Genomic DNA, 22,674 nt, shown 5'->3' on the forward strand with positions numbered 1-22,674 from the left:
ATGGAGCAGCAAATGCTCCCATTGATAACCAGTCTGTGGTGACAGGGCTCTGTGCTATAGTGAGGTTGTATGCAGAGCTGTAAGACCTACTGAGGGGATTCCAGTGTGATGATGTCTGTTGTTATGGAGATGTGCATTGGTTACATCCTGCTCCACGAAAGTTAATGTGAGGAGTAAGTGGTTCATGAACCAGCTTTGTTCCACAAAACTCAGCACTTTCCCCGATATAAACACTGTGATTACCTATTGTTTTATCTGGATTGTTCCTCTCTTCCATTAATACAAATAACTGATTGTTGATTCTTCTTATTAAAGGGAACTTTAGAAAACAGTTAATTTAAGAAAAATGAATATGAAACTAACTTATTTTTCTCACTGATAAAGAAAAAAAGTGTGCAAATTACCAAATTTAGCAAAATCGCTAGTGAGAAAAAAAAATGAAACAACAGTATGGTAGGTATTAAGTGTAGTCCATGCATTATTTCTGCTAAGTTTAATTTAATATATTTATGATGATATTTGTTTTGTAAGAATTACAGAAGATGTTATAAAGACCTTACCATAGTTTCCAATGACTTAGTCTTAGCCATAAAGTGGTCTGGGGCTGTCAGGTTTAATGTAAAAACCAAACCATTTGGCATAAAATTGAGATTAGGTGTGATCATAAATGAAACATATCTTTTGTCAGATTCATTTGAAAATATTTAATAGTTCTCAGGAACTACCTTCCAGATTAAGGCTAAAGATTAATACTGTAAAATAATGGTACAATGGATGAAAAAAGCATACAGATGCCACCAAACATTTTTAGCTGAGTGCTAGAAACATCCTCAGTGCTGTCTACAGCTGAGAGTGGAGACCATTTCTATGTAGCAGAAAATAATATGAATGGGAAATGCTTACAACTGGGAATGAGCCAGGAAGGGTGGAAAGCTGGTATGAAAAGCAGTCTACGGGCATAATGCCAGCCAGAATGGCAAGGTATAAGTCAGCTCATTTACTATTTAGTTATTTGTTTTTAGAGAGAGGGAAGGAAGAGAGAGAAAAACATGGATTTGCTTCATTGGTTTATCCATTCACTGGTTGATTCTCTGACCGGGGATCAAATCCACAACTTTGGCACATGGGGATGATGCTCCAAACAACTGAGCTACCCAGCCAGGGCCTGTATATCACTCTAAAGGCTTCATGTCCATTTCCCTACATTACTGGAAGGTAATATTTACCTCACTATAAGATGCCATACTATGTCAGCAAAGACAAAAGGAAACGACAGCTGCTGACCCACATTTCTTTCCCCCCAATCTTCCAGATACCACAACCACATGCCAAACCCTGTGCGTTTCTGAAGGAAGGGTTTGCAGGTCCCCCATTCAGAGCCTGTATCTTGTTGCTGAAGTCCAAATCACACACTGCATGGCATCTTTTCACTTTAGGCACTAGACTTCTCGCCTTTGAACCACACATGCTCACCCCAAAACAAGCAATCTCCACCTCCTCCTTCTTAGTCCCACTAAGGAGCAGCAACAATGAAACGCAGGGCATATGTTCCCATGCAAAGACTGGCAGGCTTACATTCTCCTCTTAGACTCTGACAAGTGAGTGTGGAAGAAATGAGAACACAGCTGGAGTTTCAAATTCTAGTCTTTTCTGTGTGTTGGAAACAGGGTATTAATTATGGACTTCTGAGTCACAAAGGTGAGCCCAGCTGATCAGGGCAATGTTGCGAAGCAGCAAGCCTGGCTTTGCAATAACAGGCTCTGTCTGTTGGAGTCAAGGGCCTAATACCATATGGTGTTAGGAGAGGAATGAAAATCAGGCATTCATTGCATTCTGGGTAAGAGAGGCTGCCAAACTAACTTGGTTTTTACAATGTGTGTACATACCATAGGGCTTGAAAATTATTTATGCATAAAGGTGGCCATTCATTAGAGATGCATGGTTTGTCAGACTTCTAAGGAGCCAAGTTGCCCTGGGGCCCTCTCTGTTTCCTGCCCTTGAGGGAGCAGAGCTGGTGTCCGGCAGCAGTGTGCAGACCGCCTGCCTGGTATGGCCGGGTTCCTCTTTCACACAGGGTACACTTTTTCTTCTTTCGTAAAATGTGTGAGGTGAAGTCTATGGGAATGCTGGTTACAATATAGGTCTTGGGGTTTTCTCGTGACTTCTTTCCAGCCAACGGGTAGATATTGTGTCTGTCTTTTTTCCCTATTTCTATTACATTTTAACTAAAGAACCATAATGGTCCAGAGTGGTAGCTCTGGAGGTAAGCTGGTTCACCTTGGTTGTCGCTTACTGACTGTGTTTTTTAAACAATTTACTTTTCTCTGTCTCAGATGCCTTGACTGTAAAAACAGGGTCTTAGTACATATGTCATAAAGTTGTTATAAGGCCTAACTGTGATAATACTTGTAAAAAATCTACAGCAGTCCCTAGTATGAGGCAAATGCTTATATACAGCTTATCATCATCATCATCGTCATCACTATTAAAAAATAAACAATACAAATGGAAAGACATTAGAAGACTCAATTCACATTCATTCATGGATGTTTAATTAGTCATTTATATTATTCAAGGTAAGTCTTGCTTTATTCTTTTTTAGTCATTATCATCCCTTTTGGTTAATAACCTTGTTTGGAGGAAAGATGGGCTCCGTAAGCTTCTTACAGATGCTATACATAATATATATAAACACACAATGCCTCAAATAGGATAGTGCAGCAAAGTTCTATTCATAGGATACTGTCCTCCACATGGTGACTCCAATTACAAGAAGCCTGCAGTTCAGGTGAAGAGGTTTGGCAAGAAGAGAAGGAAGCAAGAACAGGACTTGGTCCTTGCCTCAGTAATGACACGAAGCCAACTAGTCTGGGGTCAGCCAAGCCTCTCTCAGCAACTAAGGGGAAGAGCACAGGGACTCACATGTGGTAAGATGGGCTGTTTACTCATTCATTTACTCAATGATCCACAAACAGCCATCTAGTTTGGGTTAGAAATGTGAGGGACAAAGATGATTAAGCCATGGTTCCTGCCCTCAAAGACTTTCCAGTCAGCTCAGAGCCACCAAGTCTGCTCTGTATAGAAAGGCCACTCCAAAACAGGTAGCCCAGAGAATAACTCAGAATCCACTAATTGAAGCTGGGGTTTCTCTCATGTTGAAGCTCGTGTTCTCTCATGAGCTTCATGTTGAAGCTCAACATGAGAGAAACCCCGGCCCCAAGTTTTAGGGGACATATGCTGAATTCACTTTTTTTATTAAACAAACAAAAAAAATAAACCCATAAGACTGCAGCTGCATACCCTCTGAGGCCTGCATGTGGGAACATGTGGATTTCATTTGAAGCCTTGTGATGCTGGACACATTTGTGCTCCGTTTGCAGATGATCTGTGCCACAGTTACTGTTACTGGTAAAGAAAAGAAGAAACTAACAGCTGGGAAAGCCACTGGCTGCACACTACCTATGTTTCACTCACTGATGTGTAAAAAGAATACAGCAGAACACACTGTTTTCTTCACTTGAAGTGCATGCATCACTAGTAACCGTGAGCACACGTGCTTCACTGGTTCCTGGCAGATGGCCATCCTGCCTTGTTTCAGGGTATTATGGTAACGATTAAGAAGGAGCTTTTCGGAGTCAGTTTGGTTTTCCCACTGTCACCATTGTAGGTAACAATGCTGGAATACTTCAGACTGCAAGCTTTAAATGTGGCTTGATGTATGTGTTGGCCAAAAAGTTAGTTTGGTCTTTAAGTAAAAATAAAAGATATTTTTCATTTTCACCAATAACTTGATTGAAGTACATATTTGCTGTTTTGTTCCACTAACTTCTGCCATCTTTCAGACAACTTCATAATTCCATCTTCCCAAAACTTTTTATGCTTTAGAGCAAAGAACTGTTCCAGGTGCCTTTTGCAGTTTCCAGGGAATTGAAATATTTTCCAATGAGAGAATTTTGTAATAACTGATATAAATGGCAATCTGAAGGTGTGATGTCTGGTGAATACGGTGGATGAAACAGAACTTCCTGGCCAAGCTGTGAGGTTTTGCCTGGTCATCAAAGAAACATGTAGTCTTGCATTATCCTGATGGAAGATTATGCATTTTCTGTTGACTAATTCCCGACACTTTTTATCAAGTGCTGCTTTCAGTTGGTCTAATTGGGACAGTACTTATTGGAATTAATTGTTTGGTTTTCTGGAAGGAGCTCATAATGGAGGACTCCCTTCCAACCCCCCATATACACAACATCACCTTCTTTGGATGAAGAGCAGCATTTGCTGGGGTTGGTGGTAGTTCATTTTACTTGTCCCACAACCTCCTCAAAGCCACAATTTGCGAAGTATCCACTTTTTAATTTATCACCGGTCATAATTTATTTTAATAATGGAATGTTTTCACTATGTTTAAGAAGAGAAGTGCATGCAGAAATATGTTCAAGAAGGCTTTTTTTACCTAACTTATGTGGAACCCAAACATCAAAATGATGAACATGACCAGGCTGGTGCAAATGATTTTCAATGCCTGATTTGGATATTTTGAGTATATTAGCTACTCCTGCATGGTGTGATGTTGATAGTTCTCAATTAATGTCTCAGTGAGATTGGTATCAACTTTAACTGTCTACCAGACTGTGGAGCATCACCCAGCAAGAAATCTTCAGCATGAAACTTCTCAAACCACTTCTGACACATTTGAGCACTCACAGAACTTTCTTCATATACTGTACAAATCTTTCTTCTGTGTTTCAGATGTGTTTTGACCTTTCTTGAAATAATAGAGTACAATGCCAAAAGTGTTGCATCTTCCATCTTCAATATTAAAATGGCTACGCAAAAATTCACCAATTTCAATAAGTTTTTAAAAATGCACACTGATATGACAGCTGTCACAATACAACCTAACAAAATTGTTTTGAATGAAACTAAAGACAATTAAATGCTACTAGAGCCATTTTATGGACAAAATCAAATGAACCTTTAGGCCAACCCATATTTCTGTAGCCCTCAGAGCCTCAGCTAATGTCCCAATCTCATTAGCATTCCTTTGCTGTGAATTGGACAGAGTCACTCTCCCAGCCAGCCCAGGCCTAACGGTCTGAAAGACAGACACTCCGCTTTGAGGCAAGCCTACAATTATCACAGGCTGGTCCAGCGCTCTGGGGCTGACCACTGATTAGAATGATGAGGGTAGTAAGTGTTCACAACTTGTCTAAACATCATTCAGCCCACCAATATTAACACTTTTTAAAAAACTGTAACATATACATGATGAAATTTATTAACAACCATTTTTAGGTGTACGGTTCAGTGACAATGATTGCTACCATCCATCTCCAGAATCTGTCACGTTCCCAAACTCTGCCCATATTAAAAACTCCCATTCCAACAGTCCCCAGCATCTGGTGTTCACCATTCTACTTTCTGTATCGATGAATTTGACTACTCTAGGTCCCTTATACATAGTATTTGTCGTTTTGTGACCAGCTTATTTCCCATAGTATAATGTCCTCAAGGTTCATCCACGTTGTAGCATGTGTCAGAATTTCCTTCATTTTTAAGGCTAAATAGTGTTCCATTGCATATATAAACCCCATTTTGTTGATCCATTTTGTTGCCCCCAACTTTTGGTTATTGTGAGTGATGCTGCTATGAACACTGGTATATACAATATCTCTCCAAGACCCTGCTTTCGGTTCATTTGGGTAGATACTGAGAAAGACATTTATGTAAATAAAGACAGTAGTGCTGCATTTCTGGGTCCCAGTTTCACATGTTTTTCACTTCATAAACACCTAAGAAAGGTATTGCATGCTGCTGGAGAAATAAGTTAAACATATTGTGTTTGTCAAATCAGAAAAATTAACTAAGTAGGAGACTTCTGGACTAACTAAACCTCCTCTAGTGGGCTCCTTAAGATGTCACAATAAACAACAGTTTAAAAACCAAAAATCTACTTAATTAGTTTTCCTGTATTCTACTTAGTTTCTCTCTTAATTTATAGATCTTCCATGTGGTTATTTCAATTACCTTAGCTTAGCTTGTTTGTAATTTGTTCGGAACTCCAGTTTAATTGTTGTAACTTCTTTACTTATTATCACTAAAATTAGCAGTATAACATCTAAAAGAGAAATGACTGCTGAGTGCCTTCAATTTGAACTAAAAAATCACAAAGCTAATGTAGTGGACAGAATAGTAATTAAAACATATTTTGAGGACTCAAAATATTATAAGTCAGAACACACAGTGTTAAAATAATTATTGGTAATGTCCTTTAACTTTCTGGGTTAGGAAGAGGACGTGAACGTCCATAAAGAGTATTGCATTATACATAATCAGATCTACAATTTTGACCTTTGAAACTATGAACTTGTTAATGGTGCTCATTAATCAACAACATTTTTCCTAGAGTTGGTTTCTTCCCCACATAATGAATTACCATTTTACTTAATGACTTTTTAACTTCAGTTCAGTTGTGTTGCTGTTGTTCTTTACATCAGTGTCAATCATAAAAGTAATTAACCCCTTATCAGATATATTGGCAAATACATTCTCCCATTCTGTGAGCTATCTTTTTACTTTGTCAATGGTTTTCCTTTGCTGTGCAAACACTTTTCAGTTTGAGGTAGTCCCATGTGTTTATTTTTCTTTTGTTTCCCTTGCCTGAGGAGATGTATCAAATAAAATGTCCAAGCAATGCCTGAGATTTTACTACCTATGTTTTCTTCTAGGATCGTTATGGTTTTCAGGTTTAACATTTAAGTCTTAATCCATTTTGAATTTATTCTTCTGTGTAGTGTGAGAAGGTGGTATAATTTAACTTTTCTGCACGTATCCATCCAATTTCCCCAACCCCATTTACTGAATAAACTGTCTTTAGCCTGTTGTATGTGCTTGCTTCCTTGGTAGAATATTAACTGACTATAAAGATGTGGGTTTATTTCTGGGCTGTCTATTCTGTTCCACTGATCTATGTGTCTGTTTTTATGCCAGTACAATGTTATTTTGATTAATATGGCCTTACAGTATAGTTTCATATTAGGTTGTGTGATCCCTCCAACTTTGTTTTTCTTTCTCAGGATCACTGTTGCTATGTGGGGCCTTTTGTGGTTTTCAGATAAATTTTTCAAATATTTGTTCTAGTTTTGTGAAAATGCCATTGGTGTCTTGATGGAATTGCATTAAATCTAGAGATTGCTTTGGGTAGTATGGATATTTTAATGATGTTAATTCTTCCTATCCACGAACACAGTATGTGCTTTCACTTATTTGTATCTTATTCAATTTATTTCTTCAATGTCTTGTAATTTTATGAGTACAGGTCTTTTAAATCCTTGGTTAGATTTATTCCTAGGTATTTTATTCTTTTTGTAGCAATTATGAATGGGACTGTTTTCCTAATTTCCCTTTCTGATAGTTCATGATTGGCATATGAAAATGCAACTGATTTCTTGATATTAATTTTGTATCCTGCTACTTTGCTGAGTTCATTAATCAATTGTAGTAGTTTCTTGATGGAATCTTTAGGGATCTCTATATACAGTATTATGTAATCAGCAAATAAAGACAGTTTTACTTCTTCCTTTCCAATTTGGATGCCTTTTATTTCTTCTTCTTGTCTGACTGCTGTGTCTAGGACTTCCAGTACTATTGTTTCCAATCTTAAGGGATAAAGAACTTACAAAACTCAACACTAAAAAAACAAACAACCCAATTAAAAAATGGGTAAAGGACCTGAAGAGACACTTCCCCAGAGGACATACAGATGGCCAATAGATACATGAAAAGATGTTCAACATCACTAATCATCAGAAATGTAAATGAAAACCACAATGAGATACCATCTCACACCTGTCAGACTGGCTATCATCAGTAATTTAACAAACAACAAGTGCTGGCCAGAATGTGGAGAAAGGGGAACCTTTTGCATTGTTGATGGGAATGCAGACTGGTGCAGCCACTGTGGAAAGCAGTATGGAGATAACTCAAATGATTAAAAATGGATCTGTCTTTTGACTCAGCAATCTCACTCCTGAGAATATATCCAAAGGAATCAAAAACTCTGATTTGAAAGAATCGCCCCTATGTTCACTGCAGCATTATTTATAATCCCCAAAATATGGAAGCAGCCCAAATGTCCAGCAGTACATGAGTGGATAAGACAACTATGGGGCATTTACACGATGGAATACAACTCAACTATAAAAAGAAGAAATTTACCTTTTGTGACAGCATGGATAGACCTGGAGAACATTATGCTAAGTGAAATAAGTAAGTCAGAGAAAGAAAAATACCATATGATTTCACGCATATGTGGAATCTAATGAAAAACTGAACTAACAAGCAAATGTGAGACAGACTCATAGGCAGAGAGCAGGATGATAGCTACAGGGGGTTATCAGGGGGTGGAGGGTTTGAGCAAAAAGGACAAAGGACTCGTGGACATGGACAACAGTGTGGTGACTGCAGGGACAAGGGGGCAAAAGGGGGATAAATGGTAATGGAAAAAATAAAATTAAAAAAAGTAAAAAGGTACACAGAATAAAAGCCATTTACTTATGTTCTGTTCCTGGGCTCTGTGTTTGGCAGGTTTCCCTTGGGAGAATCACTAACACCCTGGGTATCAGCTCTGGACAGCAGAGGGGCACTCAGACTAAATATGGGGTGACAGTGCCTGGACCTTGCCATTGCAACACGGACGAGTGCGTAGCTACTTGAGGGAACATTCACTATGCTAGGCTGACTCTAGAGTTAGGCAAGGTGTAGAGAATCAGGCTAGCACCTCAAAGTTCTGGGTTATAGAAATATCCCACAATTTTAGAATTTAGGATGAGTTTTGGGACAAGAGTTACAAGCTATTTGAAGATCCAAATGGGTGTGTCATTTAAGTCTAGGCACCAGCCCAGCAACTAGGACAGCAGAAAATTAAATTGCTCTTGAAGGGAAGCCTGTGAAGCTCATGCACCTGAGCAATTTCCTGCCAAGGAATGTAAGTAGGTTGGCCTGGCCCTGGGGAGTGGGCTGCAGGGAGGCTTGGCAGTGGCTCCTGGGCTTCTGTGGGCCCCTAAGAAGATGCTAGATGTTGCTGAGAGGGTGGCAAGGCTGTGGTGTCTGGTCTGTTAGATGTGCTGATAGGGCTCCAGTATTCACTTCAGCAAAAGGGGCAGAACATTTTCATAACTGCCACTGATGTCAAGACCAAGTGAGGCCATCAGACCATGGATTAGACCCTGGGGCACTTCAGGAGATTGCTTAAATTTGAATTCTCATAAAGGTTTTGTGTATGTGTATGTGTGTGTGTATGTGTGTGTATGTGTATGTTAGAGCAGAGACTAAAGGATATATAGGGAAATATACTATCTGGTTATTCTCAGGTTACAGCAGATTGGTAAATTTTTCTCCTCAAAGCCAGCATACAGAAATCAACAGTTACTGTGTTAGCAAAGAGCCTGTTCTCACACTACCTCCGGGTTTCCTGGTTTTATGTCCTGTGCTGCATTAAGCAGCAGGAAAACCTGCAGTGCTCAGGGTTGTGACTTGGTCAACAGGGCAGCACCCATCAGCAAGTCACCTCAGGAAGGCTGGCCACACTGGTGTGGGCCAGCGTCCACCTAGAGCCCACCCCCAAAGATGAACATTGCCAGGGGGCAGACTAGTGCTCTCTCCTACAGTAGGGGAACTGTCTTAAAAGACTAGAAATATGATTAATGTGAATGGAATTTAAAAAATCTAATGTTAATCTTATGAGAAAAGCACTCTTATAGATGTCCTTACTATCTGAGGCTCATCTGGAGTTCAGAGATTCCAACTTGGATTAGGGAGAGATTCAGGAGTCAATAGTGATCATTGGCGTAGAAAGCAGGGATGGTCTCTACTTGCAGACGGGAGGAACACATAACCCAAACCACCTGGCAACACCAATACCAGGATAAGTGAAGCTTGGGTCGCCATGTATTTCCAAGTAGGAACTACCTATGCTTAAAATAACCTAAAGGCCAGTTTTGCTGGTTGATAGCATCATAGTACCAAGAACACCTGGGTATGAAGGAAGATTAGGCAAAGAAAGTCTATTGTCTTTTCTGGTATGAGACAATATTTATAGCCAGAAACATGTAGGTGATAAAAGAGTTTTAAACTGTCATAATTTACATGTCTTCTGCTTGGTTTATTTTAAACTAGAATCAGGAATCACAAATTGGTCACTAGATACCCATTTTGTGTGGCCAACACACCATTTAAAAACTGAGTAGTTGCCAATGATAAAAACTAGACAATTTAATAAAACAAATCAAGGTTCCTTGCTTTCCTGTGTGGGTGGGGACAGGGAGGACAGCGATGTTAGAGTATACCTGACTGAACCGGAACAACACATTTGGCTTCTCAAGACAGACTCTTCACCAGGGCTTCCCTTTGCTCAGCCGGATCATCTTTACTGGGATAGTAAAGAGTTCTGATTATGGCTCTTACGATGGCTTTTAGGGACAGAATTCTGAGTCAACCCTAGCCTGACAAATCAGGAAAGAAAAATTTTGACAATTGGGGCAACAAAACTATGCAATCCACAGACATAATTATGATAAAGCAATTCTCAGTAAGATACCCTCAGGCACTCTCAAGTTGCCCTAAGTGGGCAATACTGTTTCCCGATGACAGCCATTGATTTAAGAATTTCAGTTAACACTATGTCACTACTTCATTTTTAAGATCATGACATATTTCTGATATTTCCCCCCTCCCTTTGGTAAAGGGTAACGCTGTACCTGACGAGTAGGCACTAATAGCTGACCATTCTCTTTGAGGAATTGCCAATTTCTTCAGACTTACTGCTGACTCCAAACCCACAACCTGAAGGCTTTTTGACAAAGCAGGTAGAAAGACAAAGGATATTTCTGATAGCTCCCAATAACTATACACTTACACTAGGCTGTTCAGCATATAGCTTTTCCTGATTTTGTTTCTATTAATATTTTCTTTCTGACGAAAGAACAATGAACTAATGTTTATCATAAATTCTTATCGAACACACACACTCAACAGAAGAATTTCATGCGAGGAGGCAGGGAGAGACCTATTAGCGGTCTGGCCCAGAAATGAGAAGACCTGGATGAATTACAAAGAGCCCTGGAGCAGCCAGGCATCAGCCTGAACATTTCCACTGTAAAGCACCTGAATGCAAGAGCTGAAAAACTGGATGTTTTAATTTATTTAGGACCAATGCTCACAGCATAAAGAAAATTTCATTCTGAGCTATTCATTTTTTGAATATAACAATTTTATCGAAATTGATGTTGCTTGTGAAAAACACACAACAGAGTATATAAAAAAGATTCAAAGGAGTTTTAAAAATAAATGATAATTGAAGTTAATGATAGTTATAAGCATATTTTTCTTCTAACTAAGCTGTATCTGAATTTAACTCATTTAAGCTACTCTAATATTTCAACTCAAAAACCTAAGGAATACAAACTTTCAAAAATTATACTATTTGAAATAGAGAATCTGTCCACCAGAATTCCTGCACTTCAAAAAAATTAATATGATATCCTACAATATTATAAAATTCATATCTCAAAATAAACAGCCAAAGTAATTTGAAATGCAGTGGTCTAATGTTGCACTGAATGGCTTGTTTAAAGAAGTATCTTTTGTCTTTAGTTATTAAATATATTACACATCTACTCCCGGTAAAGCACTGTATTAGGTGTGGGAAGTTGGGAGTGAAAGATGATTAAAAAGAATCATGTTGCAGCCCTTAACATGCTATAATGTAACAGAAAATACAGGTGGTAGCCAGATAATTCAAGAGCCCGAATGCAAGGAGAGTGTACTGTGAGCTCTGCAATCAGGGGGTAAGTAAGGAAATACCGAATTTCTGGGTCCAAATTGGAATTCTGCTATTTAGACAGGTGCTGATTCATGTCACTTAAGAACATAATTAACTTCAAAAATGACATCCAGTAGGTCTGGTGAAGCATTATTGACTTTTGAAGGTACGCCCTGGGAGGACACTGGGCAAAAATGAGCCCTTCCTGTTCAGGTCAGTAAGTGATTTAATACAGTATTGCATCTTGTAATGCGGAGATCTACCAAAACAAAGTATTCCTCCCTTAGTTAACACAGTAGCTCCTGTCCCTTATTTTTAAAATTAATTTTATGTGATTTTCTATAAATGAACCTAAGTTAAAGATTGCCCATACAATTCCTTGTCTTGTTAAACAGAAATGTAGATTTGCTAGAAGGAAGATCATGATCCTTGCCTAGGGAAGTCAGGTACAAATTTGCACATACAGGGTCTGGCACATATAAGGCCCCCTATTTATCACAAAATCTTTTATTACAGAATCATGAGCATGTAATTCTGTAAATATCTCACTCAAGCACACCATCTGACATTTTATGTGAAATGTTCAAATTAAAACTAAATTATTACACCCATATTACTACCCTACCAATCACGCTCAAGCAGGTGTTACTTCTGCCGGAAACTATATTTTCCCCCTATAATCTATGTATTTTTCATTAATGTTTTACTCATAATACAAAGCAAAAGTAGTAAGAATTGAAGAAATTATACTGTTACATTTGAATTCCTGGATTCACCAAGTAAGATGACAGGTTTAGACAATGATCCCAAGTAAAACAACATTGCTAATTTTCAGGCCCTGGGCATTTCCCAGTCTACAAACTACAGGTGGGGCAAAAGGAGGTTTACAGTTGTTTGGATGGAAAAATAATACAATAATTAATAAATAATAATACAAGAATAGCCCTGGCTGGTGTTGCTGAGTGGACTGAGTGCTGACCTACAACCCAAAAGGTCACCAGTTTGATTCCCAGCCAGGGCACATCCCTGGGTTATGGGCCAGGTTCCCAGTAGGGGGCACGCTACAGGCAACCACACATTGATGTTTCACTCCTCTCTCTTTCTCCTTCCCTTCCCCTATCTAAAAATAAATAACTAAATAACTAAATAAATAATCTTTAAAATGTAAGTAATAGTACAAGAATAAACTCTGTTTTGTGTACTCACAACTGTAGGCTGACTGTGCCCTACCCTGTAGCACATAAAGCCATGTGAACATGAATAGAGATTTACCCCCTTTAGAGAACAGGAACAGTCCGGGTGGGGCTAAGCTGAGAATGTCGACACACACTATCCGCAGATGTCAAGTGTGGAGAACCACTGATTTCAGTGGTAGATATGCAACCCCCTTAACACCTTTGTACGTACTGTTAGACTCAAACTTCAGAGGTAAGAAACACCGAAAGAACATTTTAATAAATTATGCTAACAGATATAGGATAAAAATTAGCTGTGTTGGAAAGTTAAAGGGCATTAAAAACAGCAATCAGTAGGACAATTGTACTTTGAGTTGGCTGGTGACAGCCCAGCATATTCAGGGCTGGTGCCTGGTCATATGGCAATAGGGTCCATACTCCAGAGGCTCTGGAGGCCTCCTGGAGTTGGGATAGTTGGTGGAGCACAATCTCAGACAGGCTCAGGGAGTCCGTATAAATGCATGAGACTATTAAGCGCTCTGAAGAGAGGAATGCTGTCTTTTTGTTCTGACCCAGGAGTCAGACCACTTGCCCCTTACTGGCCTGGGTCTAATGGGTTTTGATACACTGAAGTATATATTTGAGGTGAATGCCAAGGCCATGCTCACTCAGAAAAATGGGGGCTTAGAGGAAGTCCCCAGGAATGGTAGAGGACTTTGGTTTACTTCTCCGCAGAGAATATTTTTCCATATTCCAGCCATCCCTGGCCTGAGGAGGAGCCGCTGCATCAGGAGCACTGCAGGGTGAGCGTGGCCAAAGAGCAGTTCTCCTTCATGCTTTCAGCTTTAGCACCTTCTCAAGGTATGGCTGCAAGTGATGGGGACAGTGAACTGTCTGACTCCAGGCACCTGTTCCTAGCTGATCTCATAATTACAGACCTCTGGTCTCCATGGGCAAGGAGAGGTGTACTCACTCTAGAGAAGAAGTTCCTTGTGCTTGCTCCTCTGAGTGTGGAAACAAAGATACTGAGGCATGCATGCAATGGCCACTGAAACTGCAGTCAGCTACAGATCATATATTAAAGTAACATATTATGGATATTAATAACAGAGTTAATATCTGTCAGGGTCAGCATTTCAATGGTAATAACTTGTTTTCATCTCCTAACACTTTTATAGGGTAAATACTATCATTATGCCCAGTACACTTGGGGAAAATGAGGGACACAAAACTAAGTACCTTGCCCAAAGTCACACAGCTAGTAAGTTACAGAGCCAGGGTGTGCATGCCAGCACTGGTCTCCAGGGTCCCCTCTCCTACCTCCATGGCTCCCAGACTATAGCATTTGTCTCTGAGGAGGAAGGGAGAGAGCAAAGCCTCCCTTGCCTTATAGTTCACTAGGAAATTTCACAAAGTTCTCTCATTCACTAAACCAGAGAAGAATAGAGTATCTTCACCACTGTAAATGATCAGAAATAAACTTATGAATCCAAACAATGCACAAAATATACATATTTGAAAGGGTTTTAAAAATACCTTTGTAAAGAAGGAAGTGGAAAAACTTTTATTTAGTTAATTCTCCAATGAAAGATCAAAAAGAAGATCAAAACATGCTGGCAGAGTTTCAAGTATTTGCAGACCTACAGCAATAGTAAACTGAGACAAGCTGATGACTACCTGGTGTTTCCTGCTAACGATTACACAGCACTTGAATGTTATGGAGCAACAGGCACCTCTGGGTTTTAAGGAGCGACTAGTGTAGCAAGGTGGTTAACAATCGGACATACGTGGATTTATCCTGGACTCTGCATATACTACCTCTGTCATCTTGAACTTCCCAACCCTCAATAATGCCCTTAAGCTATTATTTATCTAAGCACCCACTACGTATATGAGTTATCGCATTTAATTTTCCTGCTCCCCTCAGGAAGGACATATAATCATAACATTTCACATTTGCAAACTGAGTTCAGAGGGGTTAAGTAACTCATGTAGTGTAGAAGCTGGCATTCTAACCTGGATTGTAGAATTTCAAAGGCCAAGGGGCTTCCCCTTAGCATTCTCTAATATTTTTCTTCTATAAAATGAAAAAATTGAGGCCTATAGTCCACACTCTCCTTTTTTTTTAAGATAAAATCTTTCTTATAAAGAGTTTCCAAAAAACCCTTCATAAAACATAAATAACCCATTAGGTTGAATGCAGAAATGGTGGCTCATGCAGGAGCTAACAGGGTAGCCATATGAAGTCACAGGGGGCCTTAAAGAGGTCAGTTTGTTTCACTTACTGCTGTACAACAAACCCATCTTATCATCATCTAGGAAACTGAAAGGCATGAGCTGGTTCATAGATTAGGATGACATATCCACATCCATTTGTGTGTACAGATTTCCTGTCTCATTCATGGGTGCCAAAGCCTGAGCTAGACTAGAAAAGTCTCAGCATCTGGCTAATATGGACGCATAGTAAGTATACACAGTCTAAATGGTAAGGGGACTACAGTGAATGTCAACTTGCCTCCAGCCACATACTGCAGGCATCTCTTTGAAAACAGGGATTTCATCAGATTTTCTCTTTTATCCTTTTTGTTTCATGATGTCTTCAGAAATACTTCCTGTTTTCATTGAGATTTTTTTCTTGGAGGTATTAGTATTGTTTAAATATAATTGAATATTTAATGACATATGCTGCACTTGCATTTAATGACAAATGCACATCTGTTAAAATATCTTATAGAAAGGAGGTAGAGGTATAGTACTTCAGGACTGAAATAGTTATATTTACCTATAACAAGTGTTCATGCAGTCGAATAGCTAACATTTCTATTTTGATTAAGAATGTATATCTCTTTAATTATTTCCATATAGCTGTAACTTCTGTAATTCTGTTTAGCACAATGGCTGAGACAGGAATTTTTACTGTAATTAGTATAAATTTTCTCAAACTTCTAAAAGATCTATACAAATTTTAGAAACAATAGTAAATATAATTAATCAGGATAAAATTGATGGTGTTTGTATGTTAAAATCTGTCAAACAGATTATTGAGATAAATTATTATGAAAAATGTTGAAAATGCAGGTATTTTAAATTATACAATATATTTAACATTGTATAAAATATGTTAATTATACATGGATGAAACATGATAAATAGGTATCTCCCATTCAGTTTACATTAGTTTTGAGAAGATCTTGTCATGTCTGGAACTTCTCTTTTATAGTTCTCTCATCCCCTTTCTTTTTTTAAGAAATATATATTTTTAAGATTTTATTTATTTTAGAGAGATGGGGAAGGGAGGGAGAAAGAGAGGGAGTGAAACATCAATGTATGTTTGCCTCTAGCACACCCCATACTGGGGATATGGCCTGCAACCCAGGCGTGTGCCCTGACTGGGAATCAAACCGGTGACCCTTTCTTAACACTTGTGGCATCAAAACACTGCACCCTCAAAACAACGCATGTTTTCAGGAAAGAGAAAAATAATGAGAAATTGCTTTAATTAGAGAATAAAATAATGAATATAAAGGTTTTTAATAATTTTTAAGGAAAAGAAGATTTCAAATTAGCCCAGACAAGGCTCAAATCGATTAATGTTCATAAATAAATTGACAACTAGTCATTAACTTGTGACAGGTTTATAAAACATTCTAGCCAAATATAACTGATGGTCATTTCATTTTTTAGTCATTATTGCCTAGATGTAGAAGAATTCCATGAGTTAGTATGAGTTGAACAGATTTGCCATGTTCCACTACAGGTCTACATTCAGCAACTGTTTCCCACAGAAGACAATACAATCTTAGTTAAGCTGATAACTGAAAATGCCTCCCAATAAAATTTGCTGTTCCTCTTCCCAAGGTCTCAGTCCTGCCTGGCCTGCTGAGAAACACAGACAGTAACTACTGACTTTTCCTCAGCAGTACAGACTTCTGATTGTATTTCAAGAAATATTAATGAATTTGTTTCACCCACACTTTCTCTCGGGCCCAGTCTGTCTTTAAGACCAATGGCATATATTTGCACTGGCTGACTCCATGTTGTGGGAAGAAGAAATGAGCCCTTATAGAACAGGAATTAGAAGCTGGATTAGCATTAGGCTCTAACCAGCAAAATGACTAATACTGTTCTGAACCCACACCTGAGGTAAGTCTTTTCCTTCCCTCTATTTCTTTCCCTTTTTTCATTTCCCCATTGCTCCCCACTTTTAACTGAGTGCCTGCTATGTGGCAGTGGGAGAAGTGGCTAAGAGATAAACCACTCATCAACTGACATTCTAAACTTGAACTGACTGAACAAAGAAAGCTTTTGGAAGAGACACTGGGTATGCTTACATAATGAAATACAGAAATACACTGTACTTCTAGAATAGCAAATGTACAGTACTGTCACCATACCCTGCTACGTAATATTTTAAAACTGGGAGGAACTTCAGAGATCATCTAGTGCAAATCTCTCAGTTTGCAAATAAGAGAGATTTCAGAGATCACATAGTACAAATCTCTTGATTTACAAATAGGGAAACTGAGGCCCAGAGAAATTCAGAATCACAAAGCTAGTTAAAATACAGATCTAGGGATTCCCAGCCTCAATTCAGTGTTCTACTTGGGGGTTAGGGGGCAGCTAAAATGGGTGAAGGAGGTCAAAAGGTATAATCTTCTGGCTATGATAAGTCATGGGGATGAGATGTACAGCATGGCGACTTGGGGGAATAATATTGCACTGCATACCTGAAAATTGCTACAAGAATAGATCTTAGAAGTTCTCATGACCAGAAGAAATATTTTTGTAACTATGTAATTGGTGACATATTAACTAGATAATCATTTCCCACTGTATGCTTTATACCTGAAACTACAGAATGTTATGTCAATTATACCTCAATAATTATATATTCCATGTTCCTTGTAACCAAACAACATAGCTTGTTACATATCAAAAACACTCCAGAAACTTGTCCATGATTAGTATCATGTTTTAACTATTCTGTTTAAAAATAAAACTTTAAAATATATATTTAAATTTGGGGGGAAAACCCTGAAAAATTTTAAGTTTTAAGAATTTCCATTAAATACGACAGTTATACCACATTACTGTTCAGGTCTGAATCAAAAGTTTTTGTATTTATAGGCATAGTATATTGGCAAATTTGCCTTACGGACAGCATATTCTATATTCTGAAAAAACTAAATACGGAAGTGGCACATGCTGTGAGATTATTATCTAGTAAATAATCATGTAAATTTTATGAGTTATTGGTATTTAGTCTAAAGTTGTATTAAGGCCATATGGTACCGTAAACAATATCTTCAAATACATACTTTATCACATAGCCTCCATGGCTGCCTGAGAGACCCAGGTAGAACAACGAATTAACCCGGCAGAACAGACCCTTGGAGGATGAGGTAATGTTTAGCTGAGGTCACAGGGTAACTGACTGCCCGGTAACACAAAACTCCATTTATTCCCACAGCTTCAAGTAAATGTCTCCAAAATGTTCAGTTTTAGTATGCAGGCATGGGAGGGTCCAGTGATGCTTAGAATTTATATAGAATCGTACTAAAGAACAACCACAACAGTACAGACCACTGCTACTAAAGATATCTATATAAACATCAAGGTGGGAAGAGATGAAGTACATCCAGGAGAAAAATATATGAGAGGTGAGACAGAAGTAAAAATAGAAAATGAAAAACAAAGCTACATGGAGGGAGAAGGAAATAGAGATAAATAGCTAAAAAAGAAGAAAAAAGGGTAAAGAGGTATGGAGAAGTGAAACGGAAAGCAACAAAATTAAAAACAATAGCAATCAAATGATGGGTGATAGAGAGAGAGAAAGGAATAGAGGATGTACAACAAGTGGACAGGAGCACCTTCATTATCTTTGTTATCATGAGAAGGACGGCTTCTGTCTCGGATCACCAAGAACACCAAATGTATTAGCATGTCAGTAATAAGTCCTAAAAGTGTCCTGGTGAATAAAATGTTTTTAAAGATTCTGCAGAACTTTATGCACCGACTTGTGGAAAAACACCCAATTTTTGTTATCCTGGATGATTTGCTCTACATTTCATACAAAACAACAACCATTTACTCTTTTATCCCAAAACCTTGAGTGCCATATGATGAGAAAATGCCAACAGAGTCACAGATGTGTCCTGATCATCAAAGCCACTTCAATGATTGAATATTTTCACACACATGAAGCAACTTGGCAACAATGGGTAGAACCGCATCTTTGGCAATAGTGAGGAGCTCACCTTTTCTTCATTACCAACACAACTCCAAGAAATATGATAACGAACAGCAAGATGCCAGCAAGGACTCCAGCAATTTTAACTGTATGGTCTGTTTGTTTCTCAGGTTCTGGGACAGGTTTTGGAGTAGCAGCTCCTAAAGGTGAAAGAAAATGAAAAAGAAAATGGGTAAGAGAGAATAAAGATGTTACATTAAAATTTTTTTTGCTGCATGTAAGAGAGTAATAAGACTTATCAGAGCCCACAGACAGACAAGCTTTGACTCTTTCTACAGCTTTCATATGCACTGAAAGGAGTCTAATTGTTCACATTGTTCTTCAATATTTCACTAAATTATAACATGAGTTGGATAGCACACACATAACTGACCCTTTTATACGAGACTCTTTATTATCTCTATTGGCTCCCTGCTCTTCCTGCCATTTTAAAACTTGCTAACACAATAGCTATCCTAAGCTTTTATCCAAATTTGATTTGCTGGAACATTTTCCTCAATTATTTTTCATAAATGAAGCAGTAATTCCATAACATATTAACCCAAACACCTGGAAAAGTGAGATAAGCTCATTTACCATGCATTTTACCAGCAACTGTTTTTTAACACAAGAGATTTTTTTTCCCCCTGCCTTTGGAAATCTAAATCTAGGTCACATCTGGTAGGCAAAAAGACTCCTTGTAAGCAATTTATACAAAGTAGGAAGCAGCTGATGATCACACTACTGGCACCACATTTAATATCTGTTTAAATGAGATAACCAGAGCCTTAGAGGGGCTGCCGTCTCAGGTCTCTGGCTTTCCCGTTTCCAAAGCGCCGTTTGTCCTGTTTATGGTATAATGTGATGGAATGTCACATCAACGTCTGATGAAATATCCATTTCCTCTGCTAAATGAGCTCAAGATGAAAAATATTAGGAAGGTAGTGTTCAATTCACTAAGCAGAATCAATTTTTTAAAAGGTCTTCTACCTTTTTAATCAGAGTGAGATAGTGCTCAGCATCTGAGCCACCACGTCACTTAAAAGGAGGAAAACTGTATGTTTAAATTTCTCACTTTAAAATTTTCCTCTTGTTTTTTGTTGGCAAAAACATAATTAAAACTGAGTGTTGGTACCACCCCTTTCTACCCTTTCACGCTTCATCTGGTTCTTGAAAAGCTTCACCACCATCGTGTCTACAGGTTTATTCTACGATGAGCCATCTCAGAGAAACAGGGAGCATCAAGCTCTTAACTTTCATCTGTTTCCATTGGGAACAAACTAACAGTTTCTTTCCAAAGGCATTCATACTAAGACTGCACAGGTGACTCTGCAGCCTGGACACAGCTGTGGCCATCACACTGGAGAAGGAGGTCCCACAGAGGGCCTTGATCTCCTGCATGTTTCCTCTGTGTGCACATTCCAATCAAAGGGACAATTGCAATGGAAGCCATGACGTAAAAACCATACCTTATTAACACAAACCCTTTGGGATGACCCTTCACAGGTCATTTTTATTTCCGACAACTTCAGGAGGATGTGCTGCTATTTTGTTTGAATGAATATCCCTCACATCAGTGATATTGTCTAGATAAATCTTGAAAATGTTAATGTTTACTACTTTTATTGTAATGACATCTTAAGTATACTATTCCAATATGCCACTGGAACATACAACCAAGCGGTAGATTTGGAGGACATTGTCACATTAAATAAATTGCTAGGAAAATTTTAAAGATAAAGTGTATATGTTATAAAAAATGAATGAAAAGTTAAAAAAAGCAATCTATGTAAAAATAACATATTTCAAATTCACAAAACTGAAGAAAGGCCCAATGTTTCTAATTTTGATTTTTCTAATTAAAAAAATCTTGACTTCAAAAATAAAAATAAAATTGGCTTTATTTTTCTAAGTGTTGGCATATTGGGAGCAATTCCATATATTTCACTAGTTATAGGTTATAAATTCTCCAAATACATAAATGACACTAAGTTTTTCATAACTAAATTATGCCAGTAAATACAATACTTGGGAAAAAATTTTCGAAAACCTAGTTTAGCTTTAAAAACTTGAATATAAAACAAGAGCCCTGGCTGGCGGAGCTCAGTGGATTGAGTGCAGGCTGCGAACCAAAGCATCGCAGGTTCGATTCCCAGTCAGGGCACATGCCTGGGTTGCAGGCCACAGCCCCCAGCAACCGCACATTGATGCCTCTCTCCCTCTCTCTCTCTCTCTCTCTCTCTCTCTCTCTCCCTTGCTTTCTCCCTCCCTTCCCTGTCTAAAAATAAATAAATAAAATCTTAAAAAAAAAAAAAAAGAACATGGTCCGAACCCATGTACTGTAGACACCCAGTCAGAGTACGTCCTGATCATGGTCACATGACCAGCGTTTGCTTCTGTGTGTCAGACACCTAGTGATGCATTCCCTCAACCTTCCCTGTGCCGTGTGAGGACCAGTGAATGGCTCCGCACCTCTCTGGGTTAGGAAAAGGGATCACTCTCTCGGCCTTTCATTTCCCTTAGGAAGCAGGCAAGCACATTGCTATGCAGCCAATGTAACATCAGTATTATATTCTCTAGTACTTAACTTTTAACTCATTTCACATTGCAGGTCAAGAAAATGAAATGTTCTATCTCTGCAGGACACAGCTGCAATGTAATTAGGGTAGCAATCATACAAGATGGGGGGTCTCAAAAAGGGCTAGAAGGGCTGCTTGGCACTGTCTGTGAGCCACCCCACACTTGGCCTGCAACAGGGCCTGAAGAAGGGACTGATTCAGATGTCTGGGTTGAGTGCTACTCTGGGGAAGCATGAACCTGCAGGTACACGTGGGATGAAACAAATCATGGCCCTGAGATAACCTCAGGGAGGTGTGTGCCATTTATTTCAGGTTCACTCTAGACAAACATCATTCCTGTTCTTTGCCTGTTCTGCCCTCCGGCCCTTCCTGACATGGGTATCTTCATGTTCTCTTTCCATAGGATGCTCTTTTTTCCACTTTGTTTCTGTGGAAACATGTGCTTGTGAGCTGTCAGCCAGCCTCAGACAGAGGACGATCTAGTGACAGAATATGGTTGCAAGTGATAGTTTGTTCCCGACCCCTCCAAAAAAAAATCTCTCTAAATTTCACAGTATAATTTACAAATTGCTTGGCAAAAGAGTTGTTTTCATAATATTTCCCCCTCTGTCTTCTCATTTTCTTGCCAGGTTTCTAATGGCATGACTTTAATTCTTTTTTGGGGGATTATATATTGTAATTTCTCATGGAAAGGCATTTTTTCCTCTTCTGCTGTGCATTCTGTTTAGAGTTTTCTGCATATTAAGTCCATTTAAAGAAAATAAATTCAAATGTATACATTTAACAACAGGCATTATCTAGGTTTAAACATATTTATTAAAGTGATGAATAAACTAAATATCTCCACAAGATTGAGGATGCGTGGCTGCT

The 22,674-nt window shown here is 38.5% G+C and overlaps 1 protein-coding gene across 3 annotated transcripts in view; it reads right to left on the reverse strand.

The window, feature by feature from the left end:
• PTPRM (protein tyrosine phosphatase receptor type M) overlaps positions 1–22,674 on the reverse strand; it is an 811,120-nt gene that overhangs the window by 217,295 nt on the left and 571,151 nt on the right. For all 3 annotated transcript variants that reach the window (XM_045849822.1, XM_045849820.1, XM_045849821.1), the window contains exon 14: positions 19,254–19,386. In XM_045849822.1, coding sequence (XP_045705778.1) covers positions 19,254–19,386 — 133 coding nt within the window. The remainder of the gene's footprint in view (positions 1–19,253; positions 19,387–22,674) is intronic.

This window comes from Phyllostomus hastatus, unplaced genomic scaffold (assembly GCF_019186645.2).
Source record: "Phyllostomus hastatus isolate PE091 unplaced genomic scaffold, TTU_PhHast_1.1 phas_contig_80, whole genome shotgun sequence".
In the NCBI taxonomy this organism is placed as follows: Eukaryota; Metazoa; Chordata; class Mammalia; order Chiroptera; family Phyllostomidae; genus Phyllostomus; species Phyllostomus hastatus.